The 25,162-nt window shown below is 37.6% G+C and overlaps 3 protein-coding genes and 1 pseudogene across 10 annotated transcripts; all 4 read left to right on the top strand.

The window, feature by feature from the left end:
- On the top strand, window positions 1-5,348 carry LOC114751993 (probable splicing factor 3A subunit 1). 7 transcript variants are annotated; one of them, XR_003740790.1, is made up of 7 exons: window positions 1-107; window positions 293-2,561; window positions 2,679-2,973; window positions 3,400-3,527; window positions 3,625-3,693; window positions 3,793-3,891; window positions 4,611-5,348. XR_003740790.1 is itself a non-coding variant. In XM_028940707.1 (4 exons), exons 2-3 carry the CDS (start codon window positions 393-395, stop codon window positions 2,946-2,948), a joined length of 2,439 nt encoding a protein of 812 aa, XP_028796540.1. In that variant the 5' UTR covers window positions 1-107; window positions 293-392; the 3' UTR covers window positions 2,949-2,973; window positions 3,625-5,057. The 7 variants fall into 7 exon arrangements, 1 of the variants encoding a protein (XP_028796540.1); XR_003740788.1 differs by having other exon boundaries at window positions 3,407-3,527; window positions 3,793-5,057; XR_003740787.1 differs by having other exon boundaries at window positions 3,793-5,057.
- Window positions 121-24,842, top strand: LOC114751995 (uncharacterized). 2 transcript variants are annotated; one of them, XM_028940710.1, is made up of 5 exons: window positions 121-127; window positions 6,542-6,548; window positions 23,802-23,975; window positions 24,063-24,203; window positions 24,675-24,842. In XM_028940710.1, exons 3-5 carry the CDS (start codon window positions 23,811-23,813, stop codon window positions 24,837-24,839), a joined length of 471 nt encoding a protein of 156 aa, XP_028796543.1. In that variant the 5' UTR covers window positions 121-127; window positions 6,542-6,548; window positions 23,802-23,810; the 3' UTR covers window positions 24,840-24,842. The 2 variants fall into 2 exon arrangements, with proteins under 2 accessions (XP_028796543.1, XP_028796544.1); XM_028940711.1 differs by lacking the exons at window positions 121-127; window positions 6,542-6,548 and having other exon boundaries at window positions 23,636-23,975; window positions 24,063-24,155.
- Window positions 6,559-9,887, top strand: LOC114751997 (cytochrome c-type biogenesis CcmH-like mitochondrial protein). Its single transcript, XM_028940712.1, has 4 exons — window positions 6,559-6,895; window positions 7,945-8,136; window positions 9,223-9,354; window positions 9,485-9,887. The coding sequence occupies exons 2-4, from the start codon at window positions 7,993-7,995 to the stop codon at window positions 9,683-9,685; spliced, it is 477 nt and encodes a 158-aa protein (XP_028796545.1). The 5' UTR covers window positions 6,559-6,895; window positions 7,945-7,992; the 3' UTR covers window positions 9,686-9,887.
- Window positions 15,688-23,090, top strand: LOC114751996 (malonate--CoA ligase-like; annotated as a pseudogene).
- Window positions 24,843-25,162: the final 320 nt, after the last annotated feature.

Below are 25,162 nucleotides of genomic sequence, written 5' to 3'. Positions count from 1 at the left end.
TTCACCCTTCTCCCCTCTTCGAATCGCCTGTAGCTCCTTCGGCCTCCGTGTGCCCGTCCGTGCTCGCCTCACCGCGGTTTCGTCGCCGTAAAGGCGAAATTGTAAACGTCGGTGGCTCTCCTTCACTGTCTTCCCTGTCTCTCGTTATTCTTCTTGTGTTTTTTTGGTTAAATATAATTTCCATGTTTATTGATCTGCTTGTCTCACTGAGTTCTTGTCTTGGTATTCTTTTGTTTGATTTTTGTTTAGATTTTGCTTTAAGCTGCACTCATGTTGCGTCATCATTTTGCAGGTTGGTTTCGATAGCTAGCGCCTACTTGTATGCCCTATTTTTGCCCCAACGTTGAAGAAAGGGGCTAACAGGCTTTGGAATTTGTTTTGAAGTCGCCGTAATGTTGGGTTCATTACCGATATTGCCTCTTCCTGCTCCTCCCTCTGATGGAAATCTAGGTCCTCGCCCTGAGGCTCAATTGCCTGAGGAGAGGGAGGATGAAAAATCGTCTAAGGAGGAGGAGGCCAAATCGAATTCTACATCAGTTGCTACGCACACTAGAACTATTGGAATCATACATCCCCCTCCAGATATTAGAACTATCGTGGATAAAACTGCCCAGTTCGTTGCTAAAAACGGGCCCGAATTTGAGAAAAGGATCATTGCAAATAACACCGGCAATGTTAAGTTCAATTTCCTGAATTCATCGGATCCCTATCATGCATACTATCAACATCGGTTAGCAGAATTTCGTGCCCAAAACCAATCTTCTACCCTGCAATCTCCTTTGCAACCTGTAGATTCAGCTTTGTCCGAACCAACCTTATCTGCACCAGCCTCTGACATTAATGATGCTGCAGCAGCACCAACAGCAGCAACAAAGCCCGACCCCTCCTCTCAGTTTAAGCCTGTGAGGAAAGTACTTGAACCTCCAGAAGCTGAGCAGTATACAGTTAGGCTTCCTGAAGGGATTACAGGGGAAGAGCTAGATATTATAAAGCTCACGGCACAATTTGTGGCTCGAAATGGAAAATCATTTTTGACAGGGTTGACTAGTAGGGAGGTTAATAACCCTCAATTTCATTTCTTGAAACCAACCCACAGCATGTTTACATTTTTCACTTCCCTTGCGGATGCATATTCCAAGGTTTTGATGCCTCCGAAGGGGTTGACAGAGAAGCTGAGGAAAAGTGTTTCTGACATGACTACTGTCCTCGAACGGTGTGTGAACAGGCTGGAATGGGAGCGTTCACAGGAGCAAGCTCGGCAAAAGGCTGAGGATGAAATAGAGCAGGAAAGGATTCAAATGGCGATGATAGATTGGCATGATTTTGTAGTGGTTGAAACAATAGATTTTGCTGATGATGAGGATAAGGAGCTGCCTCCCCCAATGACGCTTGAGGAGGTTATAAGGAGGAGCAAAGTTTCAGCCATGGAAGAGGATGTAGTTGAACCTGAAAAGGAAGTTGAAATGGAAATGGACGAGGAAGAGGCCCAACTTGTTGAAGAGGGCATGAGGGCAGCTAGTTTGGAAGACAAGGATGAGGGGAAGAAAGGTGGAGTCAATGTTACAGAGGAGCCTGAACCACCTATGAGGATTGTGAAAAACTGGAAAAGACCAGAGGAAAGGATTCCTGCAGAAAGAGATCCAACAAAGTTTGTTGTTTCCCCTATTACTGGTGAGCTAATCCCAATTAATGAAATGTCGGAACACATGCGGATTTCTCTCATTGATCCCAAGTTTAAAGAACAGAAAGAAAGGATGTTCGCCAAAATTCGTGAGACAACACTGGCTCAGGATGATGAAATCTCAAGAAACATTGTTGGACTTGCACGGACACGTCCTGATATCTTTGGTACTACTGAAGAGGAGGTTTCCAATGCTGTCAAGGCAGAAATTGAAAAGAAGAAAGATGAGCAACCTAAGCAGGTTATATGGGATGGTCACACTGGTAGCATTGGGCGAACTGCGAACCAAGCCATGTCACAGAGTTTGGGTGGTGAGGATCAAAATTATTTTGCTAATAATGAGGCTAAAAACCTCCCTGGCCCTGCTGCACCTCCTCCTCGACCTGGTATGCCTTCAGTTCGTCCTCTTCCGCCACCCCCTGGACTAGCACTGAATCTTCCCCGTGTTTCTCCCCCAACAGTCCAGTATCCTGCCCCAACCAGTGGTGGTCTTTCAGTTCCTCCTCCAAGGCCTCCGTTACCCATTATGCCATCTGTTCATCCAGCTCATCATCCAATGCCAATGACTTCTGGGCAGCAAACATTCATGTCCAGTCAACCACCTCCATTGCCTTCGTCATCAGTTTCTGTGAATGGACCTGTTCCTCCACCCCCAGGTTCTCAATTCACTCCTGTTTCAATTCCTCGACCTTATGCTTCTCTTCCTATTCCTCCACCTGGGATGCCTATGATGCCTCCACCACCTCTGCCTCAAGGAGTGCCGCCCCCGCCCCCACCTGAGGAAGCTCCTCCTCCGCTTCCAGAAGAACCAGAACCAAAGAAGCAGAAGCTTGATGATTCTGCTCTTATCCCAGAAGATCAGTTTTTGGCTCAGCATCCGGTAGGGACTTTGATACCATCTTTTTTTAATGATAATGAATTAATGATAAATTAGCTTTTAATTTACAAAAAATAGCGACAATATTTATCCTTGCTGACATTGTCTTGGTGCAACCAGGGACCAGTTCGTATTTGTGTGTCAGTTCCTAATGTTGATGAAGGAAATCTCAGAGGACAGGTTCTGGAGATTACCATGCAATCTTTGTCTGAAACTATTGGCAATCTGAAGGAGAAAATTGCTGGGGAGATTCAGCTCCCTGCTAACAAACAGAAATTGAGTGGAAAACCTGGCTTTCTCAAGGATAATATGTCACTTGCTTATTACAATGTGGGAGGAGGGGAGGTGCTCTCTCTCACATTAAGAGAGCGTGGTGGTAGAAGGAGATGAGTTCATGCCTGCCCATCTGTTCAAGGTTGTCGTTGGAGCTTTTGCCTTATTATTGGGCATATAATTTCTCATAATATTCATAAACTCTTTGGTGCTTCATTAATGTTGGTGACTTTATGTGTAAGCTAGTATTGGCAAGGTTTCAGGATCTTATAATTGCTTGGCAACATTGATGTTAACTTTTAAGTACTGATTCGTGTACCTAGGCCTTATCTTTTGTGAGCAGTGGGAAGTAATGCGATTCCTTTTATATGATTAAGTCAATATTTATACTATCAAGTATCATTTTCTCTTGGATTTCAGTTGATTCCATGCAAATTTAGTAGATTGTTTCCGTTAGAACTCTGCTGCAATTAGTGAAGGGCCGTGTTTTTTTCAATAGTTTGTTCATTTTTAGTGTTGTTTCAAATTTGAATGGGAAGTAGTGATTTAGATTTTTCTTCTCTTCTAGTGTTTAGGTCTTCTTATAGTGGGTATGCTCATACGCCATCACAGTTGAATGGTTGGTTTGATTGGAGGACCTTTTAGGTGCTGAGCTTATGCACCTTTAGCTGGTGCTTCATGTTTGGGGTTAACAGGGTTAGTCTTATTTTCCTTCCATTTATGCTTCACGTAGCCATTCCATGCAATGGTTGGGATGTTTGTTGTTGTTGATTGTGTTGTTTTCTCATAACAGACGTTCTCCATGGACTTATGGGAAGGGCTGTTCAGCTTAGCTGATTTATCCATGAATGGCATGTGGAAGGTAGAACGGTCTGCATTACCTTCTTCGCTGTAATATTATTGTATTTTATTTTTATTTTTTGAGCTATCTGATGGCAGTTGTGCCTACTAATTTTTGCAGCATGGAGCAGGTCTGGTTTCGTCATTTTTGGGGAATTCTTGAAAAATTATGAGCAAGATTACGTTGTGTTTTTCATGGTTAAGCTAAGATGAATTTCAGGTCTTAAATCTTGTTTTGCTAATATTTATTTGAGATTCACTTTATCTTTCTACTGGGTCGATTCATAGCTCTTGAATCCTTAAGATAGTCAGTATGATCCATTAGAGCCACTTGTCTGTCTTTATGCTTCTTATAATTCTTCTCTCTTATGGCGTTGACCGAGTTTTGTCATGGAAGCAGAAGACCTCTGCATTGATGACTAAAGGTTAGAGCAAAACGCAAGTGATTAGCTCTGTGAGCATCGCATATGCATCGTATTTGTATATACAGAAAACCAAGCCTGATCAATGAATACACATTTGAGTCAAATTATACGCTAGCGGATTGTGATCTGAACAACCAACTCTTCTGATCCCAAAGTTGGCCATTCATTTTTTACCTTTGACACACCGTTCCCATGGCCTGTGTTCCTTCTATGCATCATCTTTTGGGCAGTTTTTATTATATTTTTTTTATTTTTTGTAGTAGCTAGGATTTCAAGTAGTAGGAAACCAAGATGATGAGTTTTATGTCTGTCGTGCTATATTTGATGTTTTGGGAATGGGACATTCGTTTGACTTGATGCGTGATCTCAGAGTGACATGAACTTATGAGATCGTTTGACCTGGCCTAGTTTTGGGCCCATGTCAATCTTCACTCGTCTTATATATGTGGAGTCTCATTTTTCCTCTGGCGATGTCTTAGTTTCAGTGTCACTCTATATCATTTCTTCTTGGAAGGTGATGCTGATGGTAACTCTGACCACTGATGGAAGTAGCAAAGTCGTAATGTTTTTGCATTGACCGGAATGACATTTGAGTTATTTGTGATGAAAGCACCGTCGATGGTATCAGTGCTAATGGAATTGGCCATGGTAATTCACTCAAAAAATTTGGCCAGTCTTACAGCTGAAAAAAGGGGGAAGAAAGTGGCTATCTTCCTTCGTTGAAGAATGATTGTACCATATATGTTATGTAAGACACTGATATGGCCCAGATCTGAATGATGGGTGCTACAGTAGTAAGCTTATCATTTGTCTGCCTCGAGAGCTTGAATGATGTCATTGGACGTGCCCTGGGCATGGATAGCTGTACGTAGAGAAGTCATTATATTGCGTTTTGGATTTGTGATTTAGTTATGGTTTGTTTGTGATTTTGGCATGATGATAAAGGTACAGAAGGTTTTCTTTTTGCCCCCTTTTTGAGGGAAGTAACATATGGCTCTTTTATGAGAGATGTAGTGGTATGAGAATCAAGGGAGGCATATTGGATAGGCATGGGAATTGGGCTTGATGTTGGTTACATTGGTTCTTAAGAAAAAGTCCTGTACAGGTCAGGAGAAGGATGCATTCAGGGCTGCAGGCCAACATCTACAAGTATGCTTGTGGTATCTGGTTTCCTGTCCATTGCTCAGAGAAAATTAAGCTACAGTCGATGAACAGTCAGAAATTTTTTTTAGTTTTATACTATCTTCGGTCTTAATTACAAACGAGATTTTATAATTGAAACTAAAGCTAGTATTTTATTTAAATTAGTATGGATGATAATTAATTCAGTATGATAAAAATATTTTCTCTCGTTAAATGTCTTTTAGACGTTCCCATGGATTGTAGCTTACGCAATTCGCAATGGGAGGCGTAAACCTTTTGGTGATATAACTATATGCTTCTTAATTTAATAATCATATGACACTATTTTAGTCATGTGAATTGGTGGAAATAAATGCATGTAATATATTGAAAAAAATAAATATAAATATTAGGCACAATCTTTATCTGCGAAAAATTATCATTGCGCCTTTTGTTTTGCCGAAAGCATTTCACCATTATTTTGTCGTTTACTTCTTCCTCCTTTTTATTTAATGGCTAAAGACGCTTGTTACTTGAGTCTGCGAGATCGATGAGGCTGCTACAAAACTTGTGTTTTGAACGGATGTTTTGTTGTAGTTTAAAGAATTTAACAAATTGGTTAAAAGTACCAGATTATAAATTTTATTGGTCATAAAAGCTTGAATCTGAACATTACTGGTATTTTCTATGCATGAAAACATATTAGGCTTTAGTGACCACTAAAATACCCAAATAGTTATTTTGACCAATTTTCTGGAAATATTTTTGCTTTAATTTTCAATAAGATGTTTAACGCGTCTAATGATATTGCCTCCCCCCCGGGGGGCCGAATAAAGGGCTCCTTAAGCCCAATCAAACTTGTAATACAATGTGAAAAAATTATTGTTAAATTATTATATGACGATATGTGGCCGGCCCATTTGGTAGGATAAAGTTTTGTTGTTATTTAATCTTTTTTTTTTTTTGAATTTTGACTATCTGATTCTGATTAAATTATCATATTTGAAGTTTTCAATTTGTAAGTCTTTTTTGTCCTCCCCATCTCACTGGGGCTCATGTTTTTATTAATTTTACCATATAAAATCTAAATCACGCAAAATTATACTATGATACATAAGAATTCAACTTCCAAAATTTTAATTTGAGTAAAATACACTAACTATCTTTTTATTTTTTATAATTAATAGTTTGGATCTAAGTATATATTTTTAATTTTTAAATTAAAAAAAAATTGTATAATTAAGACAAAATATAAGAGAGGATGGAATATTTTACTCTTTTCGTTTTTATTAGGAAGCACCTCCATCAATAGAAATTTCACAGCTTCCATGTGGCACTTGAGCCTGGCAAACAGGTTCTTCTGCAGCGAAAAAAATCCCGATCAACAGCTAGAATTTCTCCATCTGCCGTCCCGTTTCATCGAATCCCCTCCCTCTCAACGTCTCCATTCGATTCTTACCCTCGTGGCCTCTTCACCTCCATTGTTGAGCTTCTGAGTTTCAGCTTTCAGGCTTCGAGCGTCCTCTCCTGCGTCATCGTTTAGCTGCGCCTCTGCTTTGTGACTCTGGCAGCGTTGTTCTGCGTCTTCGTGAATTTGCCATTGCCAGGGTGTTTGTAGCATACCTTACTCCTTCATTCCCTCCATTCTCCCTGCTTCGTCTTCTTACTTCTTATCCTGTAAGTTTTTTTTAAAAAAAAAAAAAAAATTCTTTCAATTGTTCAGCTTCAGCTTTCAGACTCAAGAATTTAAGATGATGTAGTGGCTGTGGACCAAAAGTAACTCCACTCATTGGGAACCAAATCCTGTGTTCGCCTGAAGTCCTTAACTGCTATATATTGCAGAAATATAGTTCCAATATTTCAAGCAACAGAACCATGTAAAGCACTAGCACTGTTCAGACTATATTTAAGACTGGGTGCGAATTTAATGCTCGCAAGGTGTTCGAGAGAATGCGTAGATGGGAATTATGTGTAGGCTGAGTTCACTGCCCTTTGAATTTGTCATTTAATTACCTAAATTTGACATGACGTGTGCAGAACTCGGTAATGGCCGGCTACATCACTATTAGGGCCCTGGTTTCTTGGTCCTTTGTGGTTGTCCTTCTGATATGATATGAACACTGTGTTCTGCGACGTCAAGTTTAATTCCAATGAATTGAAGTTTAAATACTATGATTAAATATTACGAGGGTTTCCGTATTTGCTAGGGGAGTTGGTGGAACATAAAGATTTTTTTTTTGTCATTGCTTTAAAGGTGCGAAACTCTATTTGTTTTCATTGTTTCAAAGAGTTGGCCGTAGAAATCAGGGATTAGGATTAAAGCGGAGCTGCATGTCTTCTATGTTTTTTCTGTAAAGATGCTAATTTCATTTCACCAAAAAGAAAAAAAAGAATATGCTAATTTCACTCTTGACCTCCACTGCCTGCACAGGAAGTTTTTCAATGAACAGGCAGAAATCTTACATATTTTATCTTGTTAGTCTTGTTATGATGAGCAATTTGTTTGCACTAAGCTCTTAGTCTACATTATAGGTGTTAGCTCTTCATGAATTTGCATTTGCAATCACTGGATATTAAAGTTCAGTGAGTCGTCATGCTTGATTGTATTGTGGCTGTTTGATCTTGCCTTTTAGATTTTTGGTTCAATGTATTGATAGAAAGAAAATTCCTTCTATTTCTACTTTTAACACACAAAATTTGTTATTATGTCTCAATGGATTTTGCAGCTGCCTTTAGCAAGATAAATAAATATTAGTGTTTCGCTGCCTTTGGTAATGGGGAGTGAGGCAGATCCAGTAAAGGAGGCCCAAATAGTGGATGCCCGGGCTAGAAACATCAGTCATAATGTGAGGTGCACAGAATGTGGGAGTCAATCCATTGAAGATTCTCAAGCAGACATTGCGATTCTGCTTAGAAAGGTACAGTACTTGTAGTTTCTAATTAAGGTCACTTCTACAGCCCAATCCGGCAGTAGCTTTGTTTTGGACAATAATTGGTCAAACTTTTAGTATCATGAAAAATGGAATCGATATCTCCAGCATCTGTAATGACAGCGCTCTGACCATGAGTGAAATGAATTGGCCAATATGAATATTATGAGGGTTGTCTTTTTACTACTAATTCATGATGGTAGACTTCATTGGTTTAAACTATATGTTTAGAACATCTACTTGTAACCAAAATTAAAGTTGACAGAAATGGGTGCATGATTTTTCGCAAATTTGATTAATTAATCTACTATTCAGATTGTTTTTCTATTTGCAACTTATAAGTAATATGTAACAGGAAAGCTTAGGTTTTATTGGTCTCATATGTGTTTTCATTTCATTATTTGTTGCAATTACCTGTTATTTTGCTTTGCCTTATATAGCACTTCAATCCTTTTTTCAAGGTGAAGATGGCATTTCGATATTTGTTAAGTCATTTCTCACTTTATTTAGTTCTTTCATGCTTATTTTAGCTTTGGGATTTGATTTAAATTGCTTTCCATGTTTCTTCCTAGAGAATACGTATGCCCTTTTTTTTTTGGGGGGGGGGGGTAAAATAAGATAAGGTTCCCTCCCTTCCCCCTCCCACCTTCTTTTCCCTTGAATTTTAGTGGTTTAAAGAGATTCAATTTCTAAGTTTTATTAATATGCTAAGATTCCTTCTTGTTTCCCTTTTTACCCCTAGTCTAAGGCAATTGCTCATATGATAATTCTTAGGAAGCTAGCCTGGGCATATCAAGAAATAAATTGATGGATTTGGGCCTTGGGTTGGCGGAGTTAGGGAAGATCAAACAAAATAGGCCTGACTTGTTTGGAAATATAAGACGTTTAACTGCTTTCTTGTATTTGAAAACCAGGCTGATCAAATTTTTGAAGTTGCTGCCAGTTCTTGTGCGTTTTTCATCATCTTCTGGACAAATTTTCTGTAAAATAATTAGTCAACCATGAAAATTAATGGCTTTCTTTAGCAAGCCTTTGTGACATATAGTAATCCGTATTATTTGTATTATTTTGCAGTTAATTCGTGATGAGATTCGTAGTGGGAAGACAGACAAGGAAATATACAAGAAGCTTGAGGAAGAATATGGAGAGACTGTACTCTATACACCAAAGTTTGATTTGCAGACTGCAGCTTTATGGCTATGCCCTGTAAGTTTTCTCAGGATGATTGAGAACACTTGAATTGTTTTTGGCCGAAAGAGAACACTTGAATTTGTAACTTATTTTAATCTGATTCATATTCATTCTGATTCCAAAATAACTTGTTCTCTGGGAATAGCTTCTAGTTGCGGGTGCGGCAGCTGGTGTATGGGCTTACAACAAGCACAGGAAGAAGACTAATGTTCATATCATGGCTTTGAACCTTATCAGAGGTGTTCCATTGACCCCAAAAGAAAAACAAACCATGCTTGATCTTCTCACACCACCCCCATCACAGAATCCAAGAACTCCCTTCTGGTGGAGGAGATGGCGTGGGTAATGATCTCATACTGTCTCCTTTCAGGATTTGGATCAATCCCTGCATCGTTATGAAGTAAAGTTTTGGTTAGGGACTCAGAATAATAATCAAGAGTTATAGACATCATAATTTCTCTGTAGGACAGAAGGTGCCATCAGTGTTTTGTGAAGTTATAGCTAATGTATATATCTATAAAATTTAGTCTTTCCGACTTCCTTCTTCAGCTGTCGTGTATCTATCATTTGTCCTAGGGAGAATGACATTAAGGTCCCACAGAAGCCAAAATACAGCAAAAAGGTCCCCTGAAATGTCATAATTTTTCTGAAGTCCCAAAGGGACTTAGATGCAATTTTCAGAATCTACAAATTACTCTCTTGCCCTGCCCTAAGCCATCAGAAACGAAGACGCAGAATTTCATTTGGGTGAGAGTTCCAGCGCAATATGCTTGAGAAAGAAGACATTGGGAAAGAGGGAAGGAGCCATTGATGATGAAATATCCTCTCTATTACCATTAGTGAACTCCAAAGAGCTTCTCCACAAATTTTCAGGTGTGAAACTTTCTTTCTTCTTCTCTCCTACCTTTCTTGACAGATTGTGCTTTTGTTTGGAAATGGGAAATCAAAAAATCGTTTTTGTATTTTTGGGTTGCTTGTGAGTGGTTTTGGGAATGGGATTCACAAGTTAATCAATAGAAAAGTTGTGTTTTTGGTTGGTGTGTGTTGGTGATTTAAGTTGGGTGTGTAGGATGATCATGGGTGCTCTGTTTTTGGGTTGTTTGTGGGTGGTTTTGCTCTGTTCTGATGCTAGTTCAGTGGCAAAGGAAGAAAAAGATGAAGGTTACTGTGGGTGGAAACCCTTAGTACGAAATGGGATATTGTGTTGTCAATCAGGCCGCGATAGTTGTCAACGCGTGCCGCGACAGTTGTCAATATAGCTCCTTGCCTTGTTAATGACAGTTGCGTGATTCTTTATGCAGGTTTAAATAACTGATGGCGGGTACATCTGAAAAACATCTATTTTGCTTTATTCACATATGGGAAAAGTTTACAAATAATGGAGAAGATAATATGAGATATGTGGGAGAACATATTGAAGTCATTGTGGAAGGAGCCCAAATCCCAGCTGAGAACATATTGAAGTCATTGTGAAAGATGCAAAGAGCCTGGACATACTGTCAAGATATGGAAGAACCCAAATCCCAGCTAAGAACATATTGAAATTAGCTATTTTTTTGTATATGGATGTGAAGGGAATATTTTGTAAATGGGTGTGAAGGGAAATTTTTGTAAATGGATACACACCAATAGTTAGTTTCTTGTAATTATATGCAACCCCTATGTTTTTTGGGATGGGTTGTGAAATAGGTGTAGTTTCATGTATGTGAAGGTGTAAATGAAAGTTGACTATGAATTGGCATGTTAGATTCTGCTGTCATTTGAGTTGTCAATAGAACATTGTCACTTGTCAATTAATTTGCTGATGTAAGTTGTCAACAATATGAATTCAAGTTACATAACCTGTTTTGGTAACATATGATATTTTCAATCACTCTGTCATATTACATTTTTCGTTATATTGTCATATATAATAATTATTAATGAAGTGTTAATGGTGGCACGCTGACTTGTCAATAATGGCACACTGACTTGTCAATCGTGACACTATGACTTGTTAATAGTGGCACGCTGACTTGTCAATGGTGGCACACTGACTTGTCAATGGCGCACTCTGACTTGTTATCAGAAGTGGAGAGCTGAAAAGAGGTCATCCGCCGCGGCTTATGGGAGAAAACGCCACGGCGGCTAGAACAGAGAGGGAGGAGTGCATTTCTGTAAAAGGCGCCGCGGGGCATGACCGAATCCGCCACGGCGCCCAAGCTGACTTGTCAATGGTGGCACACTGACTTGTCAATGACGCACTCTGACTTGTTATTAGAAGTGGAGAGCTAAAAAGAGGTCATCCGTCACGGCTTATGAGAGAAAACGCCACGGCGGCTAGAACAGAGAGGGAGGAGTGCATTTCTGTAAAAGGCGTCGCAGGGCATGACCGAATCCGCCACGGCCCCAAGCTAACTTGTCAATGGTGGCACTATGACTTGTCAATGGTGGCACCATGACTTGTCAATGGCGCACTCTGACTTGTCAATGGTGGCACATTGACTTGTTAATGGCACAATGACAAGTCAGTGTGTCACCATTGACAAGTCATAGTGTCACGATTGACAAGTCAGCTTGGGCGCCGTGGCGGATTCGGTCATGCCCCGCGACGCCTTTTACAGAAATGCACTCCTCCCTCTCTGTTCTAGCCGCCGTGGCGTTTTCTCTCATAAGCCGTGACGGATGACCTCTTTTCAGCTCTCCACTTCTAATAACAAGTCAGAGTGCGTTATTGACAAGTCAGTGTGCCACCATTGACAAGTCAGCTTGGGCGCCGTGGCGGATTCGGTCATGCCCCGCGGCGCCTTTTACAGAAATGCACTCCTCCCTCTCTGTTCTAGCCGCCGTGGCGTTTTCTCCCATAAGCCGCGGCGGATGACCTCTTTTCAGCTCTCCACTTCTGATAACAAGTCAGAGTGCGCCATTGATAAGTCAGTGTGCCACCATTGACAAGTCAGCGTGCCACTATTAACAAGTCATAGTGTCACGATTGACAAGTCAGTGTGCCATTATTGACAAGTCAGCGTGCCACCATTAACACTTCATTAATAATTATTATATATGACAATATAACGAAAAATGTAATATGACAGAGTGATTGAAAATATCATATGTTACCAAAACAGGTTATGTAACTTGAATTCATATTGTTGACAACTTACATCAGCAAATTAATTGACAAGTGACAATGTTCTATTGACAACTCAAATGACAGCAGAATCTAACATGCCAATTCATAGTCAACTTTCATTTACACCTTCACATACATGAAACTACACCTATTTCACAACCCATCCCAAAAAACATAGGGGTTGCATATAATTACAAGAAACTAACTATTGGTGTGTATCCATTTACAAAAATTCCCTTCACACCCATTTACAAAATATTCCCTTCACATCCATATACAAAAAAATAGCTAATTTCAATATGTTCTCAGCTGGGATTTGGGTTCTTCCATATCTTGACAGTATGTCCAGGCTCTTTGCATCTTTCACAATGACTTCAATATGTTCTCAGCTGGGATTTGGGCTCCTTCCACAATGACTTCAATATGTTCTCCCACATATCTCATATTATCTTCTCCATTATTTGTAAACTTTTCCCATATGTGAATAAAGCAAAATAGATGTTTTTCAGATGTACCCGCCATCAGTTATTTAAACCTGCATAAAGAATCACGCAACTGTCATTAACAAGGCAAGGAGCTATATTGACAACTGTCGCGGCACGCGTTGACAACTATCGCGGCCTGATTGACAACACAATATCCCATTTCGTACTAAGGGTTTCCACCCACAGTAACCTTCATCTTTTTCTTCCTTTGCCACTGAACTAGCATCAGAACAGAGCAAAACCACCCACAAACAACCCAAAAACAGAGCACCCATGATCATCCTACACACCCAACTTAAATCACCAACACACACCAACCAAAAACACAACTTTTCTATTGATTAACTTGTGAATCCCATTCCCAAAACCACCACAAGCAACCCAAAAACACAAAAACGATTTTTTGATTTCCCATTTCCAAACAAAAGCACAATCTGTCAAGAAAGGTAGGAGAGAAGAAGAAAGAAAGTTTCACACCTGAAAATTTGTGGAGAAGCTCTTTGGAGTTCACTAATGGTAATAGAGAGGATATTTCATCATCAATGGCTCCTTCCCTCTTTCCCAATGTCTTCTTTCTCAAGCATATTGCGCTGGAACTCTCACCCAAATGAAATTCTGCGTCTTCGCTTCTGATGGCTTAGGGCAAGGCAAGAGAGTAATTTGTAGATTCTGAAAATTGCATCTAAGTCCCTTTGGGACTTCAGAAAAATTATGACATTTCAGGGGATCTTTTTGCTGTATTTTGGCTTCTATGGGACCTTAATGTCATTCTCCCTTTGTCCTAAGATATATGTTAATAGTACTCCTTCTAGTCCTTATTATTATAAGAGACTGTTAACTAGTTTACACATACTGACCGTAGTAGTTAAAAGCATTGAATTTGTCATAAAATTCAAATAATGCTCAATATTATCCTTATCAATGGTGTTAAATTTCAACATCATATTAATTTTTAATCTCTCACTAATTAAACATGGGCATATACGGGAAAAATGTAATGCTTATCGAAACTATCATAAGGTTTTATAAAAAGGACCAAAAATTTCTTCTAGAAAATTTCTTACAGTAAGGATTGGAGATAGTGTTTTTCTCTATTAGTTTACTCTAGCCGTCATAGTTTTCTATCTTAATTTTACACTTGATCCCGTGAGAACAAAGTCGGATCTTCTTTCGTTCTTGTCGAAGAAAAAATGTATCAGTGGATGTGGGCTCAAAAAAAAAAAAGGTCTGGATATTAGTATTGGATTCGCTAGCACCCATGTATTAGTCAACAAGGTAACATTCTACGTATGAAAGCATTTATTTTGCATAATAACATAATTTAATAGACAGGATAATTAGGTGTGGTGGCAGATGTTGTATTGTAGCAATAAAGCAGCTGGACCAACAAAAAAGTCGGTCCCACGCTGTAAGGCCCAGTTGGATCTGTTTAAATCTTAAGGTCAAATTCTATATGAGACATTTTTATGGGGAGGGGAAGTCATGAACGGAACCAGATTAGCTGGATGATAATATCCAAAGGAAAAGGAAGTAGCTTTAGAGGAATTATGAAATAGGACTATATATGGATATGTTGAATGGAATTTCATGTCAGATTACACTGTTGGATGAATTGGGAATTTTTAGATAAATTAAACTACATTAAATTCAATTAAATTAAATTAATCATGATATAAACATGTAAAACTTTCTCCTCCCATCAACATTTGAATGAAACCTTGTTCTCCCAATTTTAAGAGAATATGAGAAATTATTCATATGCCAGCCTTGCCTTTTGGCCCTGCCTTTGGATGGACTTATGAATCATTCAGAAGGATGGTGGCTGCGTCTTCATTTGTACTATACACTTGCCCTTTGTATTTCTATTGACCTATATAGCATAGAAAAAACCAAGAAGAAAAATAAAAGGTTCGGTGATAGATGGAATAATATTCACGTTGAGGATATTTGACCCCCCCCAAAAAAAAAAAAACAATTGTATTGGCAAATCAAGACATAAAATAGAATAAAATTTTATATTTATAATCAAAACTAATTTTTTGAACTAAGTTTTACATTTAGGACTGAAAAACACATACATAATTAACGAAATTAATACTTAAAAATTTTTAAATAACATACTCTCTCCGTTTCTTATTACAAGAGATGAATAACAAATTACGTTGATAAAAAAAACAGTTAAAATTATAAAAAGTATATTTTTTTTTTAAAAATGCCCTCATTAATAATGAGAGAAAGTATGAGAGAGAACAATTAAATTATTAAAGAAAGAGAAGTAGGAGGGGGAGAGAGTGAGTTGGAGACAATAAATATGGATAAAATAGGAAATCAACACAAAAAAGTAGAGACAACTTTTAAATGTCTCTTATATATAGAAACATGCCATAAGCATTAAATGTCTCTTATAATAAGGAACGGAAGGAGTATTTTTTTGGGATTTAAAATTCTGATGTTATAAAATATTTTCATTTAATATTTGTAACAGCCATGAAACGGTGTCTGTAACAAAAGAGTACGAATTAAATAATATTGTGACGTCTTATAAAAAAATATAATATTGTAATGAATGACAAGATTATGCTCGAAAGGTTTTTAAAAAAAGCTGAGACATCATGTTTGAACTGAATGAATATAACTTGTAAAATTAAAATAAAAAATATATTTCCTCAAATCTATAAAATAACAGAGGCCCTTTTTTTTTTTTTTTTCCACCTCCATTCACTCCGTCCCTTGGGACAAGTTCTTGCAGCCTGAGAAGCCATTGGCCATAGAAGCTCTGAACAACCCGGCGCAGTTAAAGCGTGAAACTGCATTTGCTGTACCATAAAGCAGTCAATACACGCACCTAACTCGTTGATAAATTATTAGTGCCGCGCACAACCGTCTATATGGGCGCTTCATTTAAGGCTTTGAGCCAACAGTTCAGGCTCCTCCTTTTCCATAAACGGTCCCTTATTTCAACTTCTTGTGATTCATTAGCTTCTTCTTCACTCACTCCCTCATCGCATCCTGCATACCCCAGGTTTTGTTTCTCGCAGTTTCGGTTATATTCATGTGGGTTTCTCTTCTTTCTCGTTCTCTAGATATTCTTGATTGGTTACCGCCGATCAGATTATGGTTCACATATTATGGTTTTGGTTTCCTTTTTTTTTTTTTCTCTTTTCTCCTTTTTGGTAATAATTTGTTACGTCATCTGGGCAGATAAAAATGTCTCCCGTGGCTGTAGTGGATAGAATGTATTCTAAAGTTGCCTCTATAGTCTTTACCAGATGGACAAGTAATCAGCTGTTTTTTTCAAAACAAAAAATTATGCAGTCCCTAATTGCTGATTAAACTGTGATTTTTCTATCATATTGTATGTCTGGATGAATTAAATCAAGTTTTTTCTGCAAACCTGAAGAACGGGCAAATCAGTTGTCTGCATAACAATTTGCATAATTTTTGTTGTTTACTAGAGGGTGCAAAAGACTAGAAATCTGTATCGTTTGGCTGAGCCCTTCATTTGTTTATAGTGAATTCAGTAAAGTTTGGAATGCAAGCTGTAAGTTTATGGTTTCTTCTTAAAGTTCAACGTAGATAACATTAGTTGAGAGATGAAATTGTGTTATGGAGTGCCTTATAAAGTTACGAGCAATCATCTGTCTTTTACGCATAAACTTTAAATTTAGATTTAGTCTTCTTCCCCGTGATCACATACTTATTTTGGTTGTTGCTTTTGGTATGTTTGGTTTTAAACTTTGAAAGATCAGGGAGAGGAAAAACTAAAGGGATGGGAGTCATAGAGCTCCTTTGGGTGGACCCATTGTACCTGCATTGATTTATTTCTGGATGCTGCTGTAAATTTCAGTTTTTGTAGTTTTATATTAAACCTATTAGTGGATGAGCTCCGATGAGTTGAGATTTTGATTGACTTTCAAGACAATATAGCAGCAATGATATAAGCATTGCTGGGCCATGGCCATCTTGGTTCTGAACGGCAATTAGTTTGTTGAGCTGTCACATTTATGAACAAAGATCTTTTCTGCTCGTTCAGCTTACATGAAGGAGAAACCATGTTCTGGAAGGTCAATTGACTGTTATATCCATTTTATGCAGCATCACCTTCTGCAATCATGGAAGTGGTCACAGCGGTTGCTAAACATGGGCTTGCAGCTCATGCCAGTGTTGCCATTAGAGCTGATCAGAAGAGTTACAGTTACAAGCAGCTCATATCTTCTGCACAGGAGATATCCAATCTCTTATGTGGAAATGACATGAAATCAGTGAGTTACATCGTACAATTTTTTACTGTTATTATTATAGTCATCATCTGTGAAAACGGTCATGTTAGCCTGGTCATCAACCAGTGATTGAAGAGAGGTTGAACAGTTAGTTTGTTGATTGGCATTCATCCTTATATAAGTATGCTATTGACTAAGAGAGAAAACCATTTTTGGTAAATTCTTGAATTATTAAAATCCAGGGAAATCTTGGTGGAGCTCGAATAGGAATTGTAGCCAAACCCTCTGCTGAGTTTGTTGCTGCAATTCTAGGGACTTGGCTTAGTGGAGGTGTTGCTGTGCCACTTGCACTGAGCTATCCAGAAACAGAGCTATTGTATGTGATGAATAACGCGGTGAGCTCTGGAAAACCCTCCTTTTTTATGGCCTCTGTTTTCTTTTACTTGTGAACATGTCTTATTTACTATCTAAATGGTGTACTCGAATCTTTTTTTCAAATTTCACTATACATTATCCTCAATTGTCCGCTACTGCTATGCTATCTTTTGTCGATTCAATCTCATAAAAGATTTATAATAATTTGTTTATAGGATGTGTCCGCAATATTGAGTACTGAAGATCATAGTCAAACAATGCAAAGTGTTGCCATTAAAAGCTCTTCTCAGTTTTTTCTTATTCCTCCTGTTCCCAATAAATCTTCGGAGAAGAGCAGAGATGAAGATTCACAAAATAAAGAAATGCAGGCAGAAAGAGTTCACCAGGGGAATATCAAAAGAACAAGTAAGAAAAACAAGCTCTTGGCTTTCAAAAATGACTTAAGTGGAGGCTCTTGATGGCAATATCAGAACATTTTATTTTACATATTTTTTTCTCACTTAATTGGCTTAGGTGAAGATCCAGCATTGATATTGTACACCAGTGGGACGACAGGTAAACCAAGGGAGTCGTTCACACACATCGAAGTATCAGTGCACAGGTTTGCATAGCATATTATATTTGGTGTAAATATCAAAATTCACAAAAATAGCTGTTTGTAGTTTATTTTGATTGTAATGTGTTTTTAACCCTGGTCACTTGGGTCAGTAAATCCATTAAGTTTCTGGTATTCTCTTTCTCACAATTTTATTTTATTTTATTTCCAAATTTTGCTTGTTTTCAGGTTCAAACCTTGACAGAAGCATGGGGATACACTTCACTGATCAATTTCTGCACTGTCTGCCTCTCCACCATATCCATGAAATCTCTAGTGTTTGTTTGACAGCAATTCATATAATTTGATTAAGCATATTCTCATCTTTGGTTTGTTGGTTGGAAATTATACTATTATGTTTGAATCCTTAACTCATACCATACATGTTCATGGACTTTTCAATGCTTTGTTGGCCCCACTTTATGCAGGTTCCACGGTAATTTTACTTTTAAATGCAATTTTCAATGCTGCTTCCCAAGCAAAGGGAAAATTAGAAAAACAGCTTTTTTAAATGTTCAACTGGCCTCTAAACTTCTTGAGAATCTAACGTCTTTCATGAAGGTTGACTTTATGCCCAAATTTAGCGTGAGAGGAATCTGGCAGAGATGGCGTGAATCTTATCCAGTTGGAGGAACGAAGGCTGAGGATGCTATTACTGTGTTCACTGGAGTAAGTATTATTCTTTTTAGTTGTGCATTTATCTGTTACGCGTCACTTAATCCCCACAGAACATTGGTATGTTTATGTAACTAAGCATGCTTTAACAAAGCATAACTTGGTCATTTGACGTTATTCATTCTAATGCCTGCAAGATTTGGAAATGGCACCTTTTCTTAGCTGCTAATGGCTATCAACAATCAAAATTATATATTCTGGAAAGTGTATCTTAGAACTTGTCTCGTTGAGCTCACGTAGTTCTCTTGTAAATACAGGTTCCAACTATTTATACAAGGTTGATACAGGGTTACCAAGCAATGGACCCTCAGTCACAAGCTGCTTCAGCTGCTGCTGCAAGGAACTTGCGTCTTATGGTAAGAGAAGTCAGAGTCCATCACATGAGATATTTTTATTCTAAAAATGTAGATCAGAAAAACTTCTATAGATTTTAAAATGCAGATGATTTTTTTTTAATTAATTTTTGAATTAAAGAACAAAAATTTGACTTTCTTAACGTGAACTTTAGGCATGTGGCGATTGACAAATCATGCCCACCCTGGAACTTTTGACTCTGTTCCCTGCATTGGAGCTGACTAATTTTTTTAGATCTGAAATTTTATATTTCACATATATCATTATTCAGATGTGTGGGTCCTCTGCGCTTCCTCAACCTGTTATGCAAGAATGGGAAGCCATCACTGGGCATCGGCTGTTGGAGCGATATGGCATGACCGAAGTAAGTATCCTGTGGTTTCAGAACTTATGTGCATAGTCTTGAGGAGCGCATGCCATTTGTTTTACTGGTGTCATATGCTCTGAGATTGTATTTCTTCCCCTTCATTTTGCTCTGTTTGACATTAACCTCATTGTGTTCATATGATATATGTAGTTTGTCATGGCAATATCAAATCCGTTGAAAGGTGAGCGGAAGGCAGGCACTGTTGGCAAACCTTTTCCTGGTGTGCAGGTCTGTTGAACCATCCTTTTTTCCCTCTGTTGGTTCCTATGGGTGATAGGATTGTGATATTCCATTCTACTGTGGAAGAATTTATGTGATATGATGAGATAGCTGAACAACATACAAGGTGATTTTACTGACTAATAGGTTGGGCAAAAATTTTCAACTTGGGTTATGAAAACTTCGTTTAATATTCTGAAAGCAATTTGATTTACATTTGGGTGAAGAATAAATGTGGAAAAAGTTATGATAGGAAATATGGAAAAATATATTCTAGAAAGAAATGAACATGCTTTTTGCTATTGTGTTTTAATTTTCTTAGAAAATTTGTAACATTCCTTCATCAGGAGGACACCTAGGCAAGTAGCTGATTGTTATCTTATTTTACTTTTGCTTTTTGATTCCTTGATGGAAGGAAATCTTAAAAGTGGGCTGATTATATTTCCTTCATGAGAAGAAAATCTTGCTCCATAAATAGATGTCAGTCAGCATATGTAAGAGACTTTCTTTTGATTAATGACAGTTGTTGCTTATTGAGAATCTCCCCTCGGCCTGTCTCTCTTCCCCCACCCGTCCCTCTCTATTTCTATCTTTCTCTTCCATATCCCTCTGTTTTCATCTAAGACATTGTTTGTGAGTGTGGTTTTACCTCAAGTCAACTTTCCCTCGTTACGGGATGCAACTAGGAAGCCAAAAGCAAAAGAAGAGTCTTATTTTGATTTTTCTTCTGGCATTTATTGTGAATTTTTTATTTACAATGTGAACATTTTTATCAAATGAATTTTCACTGGCGTCTTTTCTGTACTTATGGCAGGTCAAGATTCTTGCAGACGAGGAGAGTGAAAGTAATGTAAATAAAGTGGGTGAGCTTTGCATTAAAAGCCCATCGTTGTTTAAAGAATATTGGAAACTTCCTGAGGTACTTAGAGAACCTTATACATTGTTTCTTTGTCAGTTCTGAAATTATCTAGACTCTTAAGTGTTCTATTATCTATATGTCCATATATAATATAAAATCTATATGAAGTTGCATTGTTTGTAAGTCATAAATAAAGCAGCTCATACTAGACTGTGTAAAACATAAGTCCACAATGTAAATTAGATTTTGATGCCCCAGTATTTTCTCCAGTTAACATATTACACAGTTCTACGCGTCCTGCTGTACCATCCTGTTACTCCTTTCACATTCGTTAGTATGTTTCTATATGTCAGCTTTTGGCTTTGATATGAATGAGTACACCTTCCACCGTTGCGCTGTGCTTTTATCAAATAATAGATAGGCTGTATTTTCGCTCGTCTAAGCTGATTTTTAATTGAATTGAGCACCAAGACCAAATTAGCCGAGTTTCAAGATGTTAATGATAGAGCACACCAAGTGGACAATAGTATTTCTTTTTACTTTCTTGGAAAAAAAGGAAAAGAAAAGAAAAAATGATCTTTCTTTTCAGTATCCTTTTTGACCTACGCCCTTATTATTCTTGTGCAGGTAACAAGGGAATCATTCATTGATGATGGCTTCTTCAAAACTGGAGATGCAGTTACTACGGATCAAGATGGGTATTACATCATTTTAGGACGTAAGAAATTCTGGATTTCTTCATGCAAATTGCTTATCAATTTTTGTTCCTTAAATGTACATTTTGTGTTCGATGGCTAGCTTCTTTCTAACAGGAGTCCATTGTCTTGTGTTGCTTTGGTGATTTGTGCCGTGTGTTTTGGATATAATTTATCATGGTGCAGTTTCTTATAAATTCTTTTGACTCATTCAAGTTTATGTTTCTGTTCTTTGCAAAATCCACTGGTCTGTCTGTTTGATTCAGACCTGAGGCGTGGCCTGCATTATGGTTCTTACCTTTAATGAAATCTTGTTGGCATACAAAGTTTGATGTGGTATGACCCATCAACTGTTTTATGTTTATGAGCTATAAATGGAAAATCAAGATCTCCTGAGAAAGGAATGCGAACTAGATAATGGATGGGTCATGGGTGTAAAAGGAGGTTCATTTTTTCTGTTGCTCTGAACTTGTGATTTGTGGAATTAATGTCTTGCATTGGCGTCTTGCATTGGCCTATTATGTTCCTGAAAAGTAAATCACACGGGTTTGAACCATCTTATGAGGCAAGTTGTTTATCAGGCACCAATGCGGATATAATGAAGGTTGGTGGCTACAAATTATCTGCACTAGAAATTGAATCAGTTATACTAGAGGCAAGTCGAGACTATGCCCCTTTAGATATGCCTTTTCTCTCTTGAAGGATATTTAACTTCTTGTGTAAGCGTTTGTAAAACATTTACACGCACACACAGTCACACTTGTTTTTCATACAAGAATTGAGAGAAAACAGATAAGAAGGAAAGATATTATACTAACAATTACGCTCAATTTTTGTGCAGAACCCAGCTGTGTCAGAATGTTGCGTGTTGGGCTTACCTGACAAAGCTTACGGAGAAGTAGTTTGTGCAATTATTGTGCCAGAGGCCGAGACTAAGAAAAAGAGAGAGGAAGAGTCAAAACCTGCTCTGACCTTAGAAGAATTATCCTCCTGGGCCAAAGACAGACTTGCACCTTACAAGGTATTCCATCATCTGTCACTGTGCATCCCATTCATATATAGAATAAATCATTATTTTCGTTGACGCCAATTCATTTGATCCTTGTACTTCTATGTTGCCAGATACCCACTCGATTGTTCCTTTGGGAGACTCTTCCTCGTAATGCAATGGGGAAGGTAAATGGCTTTCACTTTTTAGCTGTACAACAGACATAGATCCTTACATAATTCATATATTTGAGGGATAACACAGAGATATACATGTATATATGTGTATGTGTATACAATTTTGTGCTACAATCGCATTATTGTTTCGAAATATGTTATATATGCATGCATTATTTCTTTGAAAGAGAGAATCCAGATTACAGCAAACAAACGACGTATGCTTTTTTTAGACCATGAATTGATCTTAACTTGTTCAGAATGCAAGTTAATGTGTTTTTGTGTGTGAAATTTCAGGTCAACAAAAAAGAGTTGAAGAAATTGCTGGCTGAGGAGCAGTAAATTCTAGTTCAGTGTCTCTTTTTACGATCCAATGCTATTTTTTAGTATTATGAGCCAAAACAACAGCTATTTAGCCATCCTCTGTTTTTGCGTATGCTCATCCTTTGTTTTTTCTCGACGTCTAATAATCTAGTGAATATAGCCATGGAATTTTGAAAAATGCATTTGAATTATTGATCATTTTTTTAACATGCCCGCATGAAAGCTCAAAAACATTACGAGGCCGTTCCAATCTTATGATGAACATGAATTTTTATTACAAATAGAAATGTTTATCACATATTCTCAAGACATAAATTCCTCTTCTGGTTCTAAGCTGCAGCAACTTTACAATACTTATGCATGAAATATAAAATGAATTTCCCCAAGTGAAGAAGTTGGAAACATGGTTCACTAAAGCAAGGCCAAGGGCTGCAAAGATCGAACGTACACACAAATACACGCAAAAAACAACTCTAAAAAAATGAATGAATTATCATGAAAGACTCATCTTGCCGACAAAGTTTTGTTTTTCTATTCGTTTATTATTACTGCTACTACTATTATTATTATTTATTATTTTGTCGAACTTGTCTTTTTTTTTTTTCGTTTGAGTATTCTTCGGAAAAAAAAGAAAAGGAAATGGAAAAAAGAGAAAGAAAAAAGAAGGGGCATGTCTACCGCTAAAACTGGAAGGGAAAGTTAAGAGATCATTCTTCTGTTTTTGTCTGTTACCATCATCCCCTGTTAAAAAGCGGATTCAGCGGCAAACGGCTTTTATTCTTCTGTATTTGTCTGTTGCCGTCAATCAGTAAGTTGAGTATAATATAAATTCTGGTGAGATGTGCAGATGTAAATAAAAATATAAAATAATGAAAAGAAAAGGACATACCGGGGAGTTAGAGTTATATGAGCAAGTTGACCCATTGATTATTGAGATATATATATATATATATATATAGAGAGAGAGAGAGAGAGAGAGAGTGTGGGGTAGTCTGTTTGTTGAAAGATTGAAGGAGAGCAGAGAGAGATGGAAGACTCAGAAGCTCAGGGAAGACTGGAGGAACGGATAAGGAGCTTGTCAAAGGGGGCGGCAGGCCATGAGGCGGAGGCCGAAGCCGCGAGGGGCCTCTCGTTGGTGAAGCTTCACAGAGGCTTTCTGCTCTGCAATTTCAAAGTTCACAGAGGCGTATCAGTAAGTCTGAACCTAACATTCTGATCCATCTCTCTCTCAGATTGAGTCTTGGGTTTATGAATGAATGATCTTAGATTGGATTGATAGGATGAAAGTGGGAAGTGGCATGAAGGAGCGATGACGACTCTGATGGACATCATAGGCAGCTGGACGGCCTTCTCCTTCACATCCCAAAACCAAGTCACTGTTCATCTCTCTGTCTCTTCCTTCTCTAACCCCAACCTCCAGGTTCCTATTTCTCTTCTTAATTTTCCAGTTCCTTTAATTTGTATGTGTTGACGTTACATTAGAATCATATGAATCTGAAGTTTAAGATGGGCTTGTGTTTACCTGCTAATAATCCCTTCTAATGTCTTAACCTCTCAAATATTTTACATAGATTTATTTCTTTAAACATCTTAAAAAGTTTAAAATGTCATTGTTTTTTTTTAACAATAAAATATTAAAATGTCGTAAATTTTATGTATAATTTAATTATCAGTAATTTATAATTTTGAGATTTTACAAAGAAAAATAGAAGAAAATTAAGAAATACCTGTTGAATTTACATGCTAAAACCATTTATTTATCGTTTCGAAATTGAACAGGTATTTTTTATTATTATTTTCTTTAAAAAAATAATTTGGGTGTTTATAAGTACCCGTAATAGTGTAATAGTTGAATTGAAGAATATGAAAAGAATGATGACGGTGATGGCAGGAAACGGTGGAAGTAGAAGGGAAGGCAATGGGGAAGACGGGAAAGATAACGTCAGTGAAGGTGGAAGTGAGGAAGAAGGAAGACGGACAAACGGTGGCGTTAGGAATCATGTGGATGGCACCTTCTCATCCCAATCCTACCAAGCCACTTCCTTCCAAACTTTAATTATACTTTTTAACTTTCATTGGTCCCTCCCCGCCTTCCCTTATCATTGTTATTTTTTATTATATTATTATCATGAAAATATATATATATATATTCACTTGTGTTTCTCGTGTTGTTATATTATTTTATTATTATACTAATAATAATTTGTCAACAATGCGCTGGCACAAAAAAAAAATTGTCAGCAACGCATCTCTCCATTTTCATTAGGTAATATTACGTATACGTGTTAAATACAAAATTATTTATAAGTAACTTTTATGAATTTACTAAATTACTACTTTGAGTGCTTGATATAGAAGCCAATGGAGTATTAAATTTGA

Source organism: Neltuma alba, unplaced genomic scaffold (assembly GCF_004799145.2).
Source record: "Neltuma alba isolate B1F8T4 unplaced genomic scaffold, ASM479914v2 tig00007209_pilon, whole genome shotgun sequence".
NCBI lineage: Eukaryota > Viridiplantae > Streptophyta > Magnoliopsida > Fabales > Fabaceae > Neltuma > Neltuma alba.
The sequence above is the reverse complement of the archived record's forward strand: the minus strand, read 5'-3'. Positions and strand labels throughout refer to the sequence as shown.